This window comes from Strongylocentrotus purpuratus, unplaced genomic scaffold (assembly GCF_000002235.5).
Source record: "Strongylocentrotus purpuratus isolate Spur 01 unplaced genomic scaffold, Spur_5.0 spur5_scaffold_13, whole genome shotgun sequence".
Lineage (NCBI taxonomy): Eukaryota > Metazoa > Echinodermata > Echinoidea > Camarodonta > Strongylocentrotidae > Strongylocentrotus > Strongylocentrotus purpuratus.
In genome coordinates, this window is record NW_022145598.1 from 7777651 (window position 1) to 7789855 (window position 12205).

Here is a 12205-nt window from a genome sequence, read left to right on the forward strand (position 1 = left end):
CGACTGCTACGTGTGACGTCCTTTTAAGGCACAGCGCCTTAAAAGGACGTGACACGTAGCAGTCCACTATGCCGGCGTGCATATCTAAAAGTCCCTAATAACGACAACCTTTCTTATCACTGATATTTCTGCAGGAACTGACTGCTGATCTCAAACTCCAACGGAGGGAGAAGAAGAAGACTAAATCGTATCGTAGTCTTAAGTACGACATCGTGATAAACAAGTTTTTTAATTAAACACCAGTTTGTGAGAAACCAATTTCTAACATATTGAGAAAAATTAAAAGACTTATATACCATATAAACTGTCACATGTTTTTAAATTCTATTATACGCCAATTATGCCATTCATTTTATCTTCATGCAGCATATTTGTGAAAATATGTCCCTATCGTTATCGTTGTAACTATTTTTAATAAATTGATATTATCAGCTCTGTCATTACGCTTAACCATGCATGATACACGATACATGGCACCGTTTCACAGAACCGTCATACGTACAACTTCACTGACATGCCATTAAATACGTATATTGTAATTTAAATACGTTTCAATGAGATGTCGGTACAGTTGTACTTGTGATGGTTTCGTGAAAACGATGCCCGGGTCGTTCTTCCATTGATGAGAATACACACACGAATGGACAAAGAAGGATGTGTAATGTGTGTTTAATATTGTAGGTGTAGACTTAAAGGGGGAGTCTACCCTGGTATTTAATTCTCTTAAATAAAAGCAGGGGGAAAAGACAGAACAGACAAAGTGTGAGGAATCTCCGATTGAAAAATAAGAAAGGTTTTTCAAATTGCAATCAAACTTAAATTAGCGATTACCAGACATACCTATTAAACACCATTCCCACTTGCTCTACATTAAACAAAATATGAACTAAATTTTTCTGTAGTGAAGGATAAACTCATTTCTACATGCAACCCGAATATAATCATTACATAGATGTTTTACACAACCCCTTTTTTAAGTAAAAATCGAATGCTTCATCGAAAACCCAAGAAAATCAAAATTCATGAAACTAGAGCTATTGAGCAATTGGAAGAGATGCTCGGAGTTTTCGTCACAGATTTCCAATTTGAATGTGTTAATGATTGTATCTTTGAATATTCATAACTTTCTTATGTCTTATCGGAGATTCCATGAAGCATTTTTGCTGCTATTGTTAAAATCTCCCCCATCAACCTAATATCATGGTAAATCTCCCATTTAAACAAGGGATTTTCCCTTCTACATGAATCCCATTATTTGTACATTGTCACTGTACATGTATTGTAATGACTGGTCTTGTATTTTTGTATCGTTGATGGTCGCGGTTATTGGTCGCCAAAAGTAGCCCAATGACTGCTGTGTGTTCAAGTCGAGGGAACAAGTTTTGAGTCGGTCATGTCACCTTACATTGTAATAATAGTGATCATTCGTTCGTTTTTTTTTTAGTTTTTTTTTTTACTCATATTTTGTTCCAAATAAAAGGATAACAAGAAAAGTTGCAGGCAGTTTTAACCAATCAGAGACGTAGAATTTTGTTATGCTGTATATAATATAGAATGATGACGTGGCCTCATCAAATGACAGTATATTTGAACGGTTTGAAATGACTTTGAGAGTGAATTATTGTAGATCTGTGAAATTAGGGATGAGGATAACTTACTGAATGATAAGGATATCCGTAGCCATTATTTTTTTCTGAAACAAATAGTACGGACAATGTTCAACATAATTAGTCAGAAAAAATTGCAACAAAAGGTTTTTCAACGGTTTCTAGTAGTATTTGACCTCAGGAATCACATACTAGAAGTATACCATAATTGAAGCTTCAGAAAGCTGTTATTTTCAAGATGGCGTCCAAGATGGCCGCCGATACCTAAAAAATGGTCATAAATCACTTATTATCCATCCTAGAGACATAATTTTGGTGTCTATCCCATGGTTTTGGGGTCCGAGAATCCATTGAGACAAGTATAAATGGTTTGTAATGGTCTAGGAAACCCCAAAATCAAAGATGGCGTCCAAAATGGCCGCCATAACAATTGTCATATGTCACTTATTATCCATCAGAGAGACATAATTGGGGTGTCTATGCTATGGTTTAAATAATTGAAATTTATCCCAGGAAGCATTTCATTTATAAAGGTTATATTGTCCTATGGCGGACCAATGAATATTAATAAGTCAGAATAAATCAGGAGAGCTTTGGGTATTTTTTTCTAGTTCATCGTGACTGTGCCATGGACCAGTGATGGCCTGGTGGTAGAGTCGCTGCCCGGCAGCAGTAGATGCAGGTTCAAGTTCCGCTGGTTCAAAGATTTTTTTCTGACTTGTTTTTCAATACAGATCGATCAATCGATCTTATTGACTGGGTGTGAGCCACAAATATGTTTAAATGCTTGAAATTTCTCCCAGGAAGCATTACATTTATAAGAGAGATAATGTTTATTTTTAGTGAATCTAAGCAACAGGGACGTGAATATAGAAAATTCTAACAAGAACCCTCAAGCCCCCGTCCCCAGCCGCCAGAGCCCCCAAGGCCCCACAGCCCCCTTCCCATAACAAAGGTTATTTTACCACCTCTCCTACTAACGCCCATACCATACTTACTCAACATTTGCTTATTGCTAAACTCCCCTCCTGCTAGTAAAGCCAAGCCAACATACATCAGAGCAAGAACGACAGCCTTCATGGTGATTGTAGATGTACTGTAGATTAAACTGATCTGGCATACAGCTCAATTGATTTTGATCTCTTTGCTATTGCTAAGCCTGCATTATTAAGGTTTAGGACACACTGTTACTGTCCTCTTTACCTGATACAATACCTTATACAACATTTATCAATCCCTCATTGGCCTGGATAATTCGTATTCGGTACCAGATGAATGTATTTTACATTGACAAAAAAAAAAAAACTGGTATGATACAGAAAGAGAGAGAGAGAGAGAATAATTACAGTTTTCTTTTCGACATTGGCTTTTTAGTCATCTTAATATAAATGGTACTCGAGCGGGCGCCGATTTCAAATATAAATGAGTCAAACATACTTAATCACTCTATTTATTACGACATAGTATCATTAAAATCCAACACCAACCCCCAAATTAGGCGATATAAAAACGAAATTTAGATCGTTCTTGTCCTGCATTGATTTTAGAGATATCAGAATTGATAAAAATGGCACAAGCTGTCATTTTGATCTCTAAAAGGACTGAAACATAATAGTTTGATTTAGTGTGATTTTAATACTTTTTATTTTTTGTTTTGTTCTTTAATCTTAAACCTAATTTAAGATAATGACAATTGTTGTCATTTGAAACTGCTAAAAGCATTATTCTGCTTGACTATGTTTATCCTGATAAGTAGTAGTTTTTAATTATTTTATCACAAAAGTTAATGGTTTGCATTTGAAATATCAAACTCTATTGGAATCCATATGGCTCCGAATAGTCTCATTGGACAACGCCCCCTATCGTCAGAGTCCAGCAGCCTAACATGTTAGCATACTGACTTTTACCCCCAAAATCGTTAAAAATTCATTTTGTGTTTGTTTAAACGAAAAGCACATCCACCCGACATACGTTGACACTAGCTCTTTCATTGGAACCCTCATGTCCCATTGACTTTTGAAAGTTCACCTACCGTAATTTGGTCAATATAGGTCGCTAGCTCGCCATTGCCTATATAACACCTGTGAAACAAGTCGAACTTTGGACGCAATTTGCCAAGCGATTGTACGATTATAGGTCAAGCACACGAAGGATAACAAGCATGAATTATCATAGATCAGTTCTGATCGGTTCATTATGTCCATTTCAGCCAACCCCCACCGTAATTTTTCCATTTAGTATAGGCAAGCATTTTGCCGAGGTAAGCAAAAACATGAATATTCATGATCGCCATGGACCATTCGATTATTTACAGAGGGGTGCAACTGTGCACCACATGAAACTCCCCTACTGTAAGTAAAGTATTTCATGTATTATCTAGTTTGGTAGGTTTATTTTACTAACTGTTTAATTATCAGCTATCAATGGTGGTTTAAAGATATGGAAAATGTTCTTGTATTTTATATTTAGCAAAGCAATCTCACATACAAATTCACTACCAAGTGTCGTCTAATCCGCCGAATGCCGTCTGTTATATACGTCCAGCGATCGAAAATGAGACAACCGGAGCAATATGAACATGATATTCACCCTCAGCTGCTCGAATTCGAATTTGATATTAGTTTAAATATGCAATCATTCGAGAATGACTGAGCGACAGAAAACAAACTTGCTATTGTTGTATTATGAAAAGAAACTTGTGAAAAGTCATTTTATCATGTGACATATAAATGACGAAAACAAAGGAGGTGCAAAATATCTCTACGTTCTACATGTTACATCCAGATATTGCGTGCATGGGTTTTGAGTGAATATACATTATAGTTTCAATCTTGCAACAGTAATTCGAAATGTCCGTTTTGCCCACACGGCATCACAATCAAGTTGCCGCCACGCCATTCAGTCAGAAGCAACTTATGAAAAACAGTTAAAGTGCCCGTTCAAAGAAAATTACAAATTACCCGTATCACTAGAAACTGGTAAGCTAACAGATGTTCATCGTAAAAGTTTTAGGTCAACTACATATCGGATGATTTGTAAAAAAATACAAATAAAACCACCTCCTCTGTCTTGGGATATACAGTACGAGAGATTCGCCAGAAAAATAACAATGTTTTAATGACGCCACAATATGAATCAAACTTGCCCAAGCAGACGAGATCCTATAAAGAACAAACATAGTTGCAATGGTATTATTTCTGTTTGGCCATTCCTTGAACCATAATGCATGGCCCTACAGAGTAATTTTTCTTGTTTGGGACCGGGGGGAAATGCAATGAATTATTGATAATTTAATACATTTTCTTGTTTTTTGTGTATCTATGGGGGCGGCCCCGTACCCTAGCCTCCGCTGCGTACAGTCATGAATCAGTAGCTAAGAAAAGGCCTCGTTACTGTGAGAACCCGGGATAGAAACCGTGTCGATCAGATATATTCGTGCCTTTTGTGAGGCATTAATCCTCATTACTGTCAGTTCTGACTTATGGACGTAGGTCCCCTAGTTGATTAGCATAGTAGCACACACAGGCTTTAGCATTCACGCAAAACAGACACTCGCAAACTATTTTTCAATAAATCTGAAAATGTATACTATTATTTAGATCTATTAGGAATAGACCATTGTCAAAATCATTCCATTAATTGGGGTAAAAATAATTATTCCACCTTTATGACCAACAGTGTATATTAAAAAAGTAGCCTATTTCTCTTTCTATTTTTGCAAATGATATTAATGTCTCTATGAGATTAATCTAAAGATTGAAAAATAAATCCAAATAAAAAAGCTCACAAACAAAAACAAATACTAAAGAATTCAATGATTTTATGTAATCGGTTTTCATCCAGGATTATGTAAGCACCATCCTCGTTATCATTACAAGCTTTTACTGCGTCTGCAGATTGGTACACATGAGTTTCAGTGTTTTCTACAGACCCTCCTCGTTCCTCCTGCTTAAGGGATTTAGGTATACGCGTAGAGTAGTAGCCTTCACTGCCGGGGATTTTCAAGGATCCCATACCATCCTGTGATGGGAGTATATGCGAAGAGTAGTTCACATTAGAGCCAGCGGTTGTTCTGTCTTGTGGGTCACGATCTATGACAATGTACCCATCTTCATCGGTACTTCTGGCCGAAACAGGAACTTGGACCAGGCCTACATCTGGCATGTCTGGGTAGTTGTAGTCATGGTCCGATGAGCTGTTCTTCACAGGAACGCCCCGGAATGGGACGAGGTACCCATGGGATAGTTCAGGATCTGCCGTGGTTGCCGAAGGAACTTTCTTGTCAGGATCTTCGTAGAAAATTTCTCCTACCGAGGTCTCAAGAGGTCTCTTCACTGGAGGATTAGTCCCTTAAACGCGTTGCATTCTATGTGATGAAGGCATTGCTTTAAACGACCGAGATGTTGCGCCATCGACACTCTTATCCCGAAGGGCCCTGTCTTGGTGTTGTTCATCAGCTCTCTCCGTGCTTCAGGCATTGATATGTCAGTATACCTACAGCAACGATGACCAGGAAAATGACGACCGGGATAAAGATTTTAATGGCAATGTGAACCGATGGACCCACGGCTTCTATGGTGGAAAGGCCTAGATAAATTTTGGTAAATACATAAATTAATCAATTTATATAGCCGTTTGATTTAAACAGGGCAACACTCTCAGTATGAAAACTGTTTTTCTGAGAGGCCCTTTACAAATTATAGGTCAAAAATACAGATAGAAAAAAGTTTAAATTTAATCAAATCATAACATGGGTTATTTGTTTTTGTTTCTTGTTTTGATACAGCATGATATAAACACGAAAAATATTTCATGTGAAAAAGTAACTGCAAAATAGTGATGATATTGTTATGATAATACTGATAATGATAAACAAATAATATTAAAACTACTAGTACTAGTACTACTACTACCAATAATAAGAATAACAATAATAACATAATATCAATAACAATATTAATAATAATATCAATGAAAAATAGCTATTTAAAAAATGCCGCAGTTTTGCTTCGACATGTCTGAACGAGCCTTATTATAAAATGTCAGAAGTTCTACGAGACCGAAATTGTCTATCTAGTGTATGGGATGTCGGTTTTGGGGCTGTTGGCTTCCCATGCCGATCATACAATTTTGATTGAATATGTTAATACTACTTCTGACTTATCGACGGTGATGTTACTGATGAAGAACATAAAAACAAATAAAATACCACACATTTACCTATGAAAAGTGTCATAACCCTTTTAAAGTGGTGTATTTATATTCATGCAAAATGTAATGTACGATTGGCATGCATTTTTATAATGGTTACCGGCTACCAAATCGACTGGGGATTGAGACCAAGGGTTCAGTGAAAATGATATCCATTACGATAGTCGTTGTCGAATCACTACCTGTTGATTCTGGTGAAGACCTTGTCCACTCCGATGTCGTCAGGTTGGTCATCGTTTTCCCTGTGGTATTCATTGTCTGCTTCGTGCTGGTAGATGATTTTAAGGTGGTTGTTGTTGTTGCTTTAGTAGTTGTAGCTTTGTAATGAGACAGGAATGAATCAAGATGACACATATACGTATCAAGCGTATAGTGATTCAACAGCATCAAATGTTATTATTTGATGCTAGATAACATTAGGCATTGATAAGATTTGTTAGGCGCAAAATCCTTTTTTTTTAATCACAAGCTCAAGGTGCACTAGTGGAAAAGATTTTAAAAAAATATTCACAAGAGTACAATTTGAGTAGTATATTTTATTAGTGATGTTGTTGTTCTTGTTATTATTATTATCATTATCATTATTACTATTATGAGTATTATTATTATTATCATTATTATCATTATTGATATTGTTCATATTAATATAATTTTCATCATCATCATCATCATTGCTTTTGTTGTTGTTGCAACAATGAATTAGAGCGAATAGTATAAATGAGAGCATTATGTATGATAGGTTATAATACTATAGGATTACATTACACGTACAGTGTATTTTTAATATAAATATTATTCTTTGAGCGAGGATCCCAGTTTGCAGCTCTTTCCTGTTCAGCTTATGAATAGTCGTGTAGTCTTTATCATACACAATGGCCTAATTGTGCAGTCAATTTCTACGACATAGAAAGCCTATAAAATACTTGTATCAGGCAAGTTTGTATTGGGTGGGGTTTTGATTCATACTCATCACATTCACTACATACTTGGTGGTGAAGTTGACACGACCCGGATGTTATCCACGGCTACGCGACCAGATGACAGGCTCCACAACGCAGTGAACGTTACCTACGAAGGAGAGGAATTAATTCATGAAACGTGAATTTGAGCAAATGAAAATTGTTCATAAAATCTACTGGAGAAATACAAATGACACTAACTTTGAATTAATGTTTGATAGAAACATACATGATCGGGTGAAAATGGTGGATAACAGATATATTCAAGTTATTACTTTTTTCATTAATGATTAAAAAAATGACTTGATAGATTGGATCTAAACTGAACATTAATGTTAAGAAGTAACACTTTCTCTTGAGCAAGGGTATGAAATGAGAAATCATTTTTAGTGTTAACAGATTTTATTTTCCTTTCCTAGTATGGTTACTTCGTTTCACCGGTTTTCAATAATTTGACAAATACAGGGAAATTATATTTGGACTATAAGGATACCGTACACAAGTGAATTCCCCTGTTTGTGTATAAACCCATGAACATTATTAAAGTGAAGAAGAATAAGTCTTACATATGTGTTTGTTTATTCATTTGTTTACTTATCTTAAAAATTACTTCTTGTGATTCCATGTCATAAGACACAGAAATACATTCCAGGCCACACTCTTCCATTTTATCAACTTTTAGTACGTGTAGTTTTCTAAAGCGGCATCCAAAAATATGATTTACTTTCCAATATACCAACAAAAGATGTTTGTATTAGTGTGGATTAGTGTCTTGCCTATAATGTCCAGCAATTGTTTTACCACACTTTTCCGAGTTTACATGTATGGATTTTATAAATACTTCATGTGAGAGGAATAACACCTCATTAACAAATGCTAAATATTATTTACATATGTGTTGTGGTCTAGTGGATAAGTTTCCGAACCGTGAACCACAAGGTAATGGTTTCGAATTCCTGCCACAGCGATACCTCCTTTGGTATGACGTTAATCTACATTAGTCACACCCCGCCCAGGAAAGGTTAATGCACGGATTTCTGGTAGGATTATACCTTGAAATGCACTATGCGCTGACAACAGCTGCATGAACGAAAGCCGGGGTAACACTCTCCAAAGCTCTTTGGAAGTGCATAGGGACATAATATCATAATTATTATTATCATTATAATAATAATGATAATATTAATAATAGTAATCATTATTATTATTATCATCAGCATTATTACTATTATTATCATTATTGTTATTATTATTATTACTATCATTGCTACCATTATTACTAATATTAATGTTGTTGTTATTATTATTATTATTATTATTATTATTATTATTATTATTATTATTGATGTCAATATGTCATCGTCATCATCATAAATAACGCATACCGTAGGTTCATATCCATGGCAGTAGATTCTGATGTTTTCCACTAACTCCCAGTTGCCATTAGACTGTAGGTTGACATCATCTATTATCAAACCACAGACAGAAATCGTCAGGATGCTCTCACCAGGGTCAAAGAACTTGAAGTGGAAGGAGAGGAGTCCAGAGTTTTGTTGTAGATTAGGATTTGGTAGTTGGAACATTGCTTGAATCTGCATGTTTCCTCTTCCACCCGTCGTAAGTAGGAACCCATCTATGTAAAGAAAGCAATGAGTCATAATCTGATGTATTTAGAGATTTAACTAGAAAAAATATTATTAAACCTTTTTAGTTTTAATATTACTATATATTAGCTAAAGTGCGTATTTATTTCACAACACTTCATAACATATCATACATTATAATAAATGATAAACGTCAGATACACAAAGTGAAAGAACATGTGAGATAAACCTTTAAAAGTTGATTGCGATACATCATAATAAGAAAGAGAGGGGAAAAAATCAGTACAGGATGAAATATGTATAAAAGACAAGTTAATTTGGTTGTGAAATATGAGATTGCTTCTATGGGTAGATAGATACCTTTAGGTGAAAAAAATAACCAGGGGGCCGTTTCTCAAAATCGCCATACATCTACCTTTCTATCATGGACTTTCTATTGAACTTAAATGTCCATTGGGAAGATTATGACTAAAAATGATGTACTCCAAATGAAGAATATTATTACATCTGCTGGGTTCATACAGTCGATACATGCATCTCTGATCATTACATGATCTGCTCCTAGCTGGCTAAACAGAAATCAGAGCCAATCTCTGTTACTTCTTCCTTACGCAACTATTGCAAGATCGATTAAGTTAAATTCACTAATACTTTACATGATTTAATATCATCTCAACCTGCAGGATTAGATAATGAATCCTTATTTGATCGGTATGTTTCTGGAGTCACTAAGGTACTTGATACCTATGCTCCATCGGAAACCGAGTCTCGCCCTTTGAAGTTACGTAGACCTTGGTTCAATGAGTCTGTGCTTCTTGCACGCCAACATCGCCGTAAAGCAGAACGGAAATGGCTAAAAAGACTGGACTCAGATTGCAAATTGTTCATAGAAGTTTATAAGAATGTAATAAGTCATTGATATCGCTAAAGAATTTTTTTTGAAAGATAAGTTGGCTTCGTGTACTGTCAAGGAGGCATATCAGGCAGTCTCCATCAGTTGTTACCTTCAGAAAGGCCTTAAAAACACATCTTTTTTGTGCAGTTTGTAGTTGTAATATATATATGTATTTATGTAATTTAATTTTCATTCACTGTAAAGCGCTTTCGGCCTTATGGGAAAAGCGCGGTATAAGTTATATTAATAATAGTAATAATGATTACGTGTGTTTATAGAATTAACACGCGGATCAATGGGTGATCCACGAACTTAGACTTCTGACGGTTTCGAGAAACTGGTCCCTTATACGAACCATTTGCGCCTCCTGATGGTGCATTGCCATTGTAGCCCCGGCCACTGGTCGCTCCCCAGGCAGGTGATGAGCTGGGCTGTGTAATACCACATTCGTTCAATCCAGCATCTGACGACCATGTACGTTCCCCGAAATTACAGAATAATTCTACAAAGCAAAAGGAAAAATATTCAATTTACCTCTCTTTCCTCAATTCACTCAGGATTACATCAAGGTATCTTCATGAACTATGAACTAATTTGATACATAATGAATCTCCTTTACGTGTAGACGAATAAGGATCTCTCTCTCTCTTTCTCTATCCCTCTCCCTTTCTCTCTCTCTTTCTCTCTCTCTCTCTCTTTCTCTCTCTCTCTCTCTCTCCCTCGCTCTCCCTTTTCTCCCTCCGCTTTCCTCCATCCCCCCTTGTCTCTCACTCGTATACTCTTTTTGTACATGAGTAAGAGACTCTTATGGCAAATGTTCTCGTATCTGCGAATCATCCCTAAATAATGAGTTATTTCTCCCTTTTCATGACATTACTGATTCAATTCAATTCGATTTAGTTCAATAGAAAGTTTATGTAAACATGCATAAACACAAATATTGGGATATAAAATCCATCGCAGCCGATAACATATCAATTCTGTCGTAAAAGCAAAAGGCAAAACAACAACATCAAAAAAAGAACAAGAAGAAAGAAAGAAAAGAAAAATAAGGGAAAAGGGGAAGGCAGAACAATGATGAGAACTCTCACCAGCATATGAACGATGTAACGTCACGGTTATCACCAGTGTCAGTACACACTGAACACGATACATAGACCATAACATCATGGCAGTTGTGGCTGCAGCGAGGTCGATAATAAATCAAAAGTCTAAACAAAGGCTTCTACAGGAATTCATAGCTTTAATTGGTGTAATCATGTCGTTCCAATTCATTCCGTGAAAACTGTGGATAAATGACAGATAAAGAATAATAAATACAAGTACATCATAGCATCATCAATATAGCAATAAACACAGTCTATTTGAGAAAGTCATGAAATAATGTACATTGTGTCATGATCTTTTTAATTCATTAAAATAACCCCAGTCACTATTCTAGTCCATATGTATTAAACGGCTTTACATAAATACAAATCACTACAAGTGTCTCAACTAGACTTCACTATATCTTGAATAAGCGATGAACTAAACAATAATAAATTCCGAATCTCTACTTAGTGCTTCAGCACTCTCATAATAATCTTCAAATTATTAGCAGTATCTTCACTGTTATCCTTGTTCTTAATATCAAATCAAATGTACATATTAAACCAGCATGGGCTTCCATGTCTTACACTACATACTAACATCAACATATCTCAGTATGAAGTACAAAATACACACACTAATTTACACTTTATGTTTCAACAATTCATAGAAATAGATTCAATATACAACAAAACTAACCTCTTTGACTGACATAATGACAAACTTAGAACTGAAATCTCCTTGATGCTCTGGCAAAAAGGGGATTCTTGGACCTCAACACAACCATGTTCTTGTAGCATTCTGAGTGTTTGATATCAAGTGAATACCAATAGATGGCGC

At 35.7% G+C, this 12205-nt stretch overlaps 1 protein-coding gene across 1 annotated transcript; it reads right to left on the reverse strand.

Annotated features, from left to right (window-relative positions):
- Nucleotides 1-4742: 4742 nt before the first annotated feature.
- On the reverse strand, nucleotides 4743-11543 carry LOC105447425. The gene is made up of 6 exons (XM_030983856.1): nucleotides 11368-11543; nucleotides 10632-10778; nucleotides 9163-9410; nucleotides 7805-7886; nucleotides 5624-5941; nucleotides 4743-4768 (listed from the first exon to the last, which is right to left on the reverse strand). The coding sequence occupies exons 1-6, from the start codon at nucleotides 11444-11446 to the stop codon at nucleotides 4743-4745; spliced, it is 900 nt and encodes a 299-aa protein (XP_030839716.1). The 5' UTR covers nucleotides 11447-11543.
- Nucleotides 11544-12205: the final 662 nt, after the last annotated feature.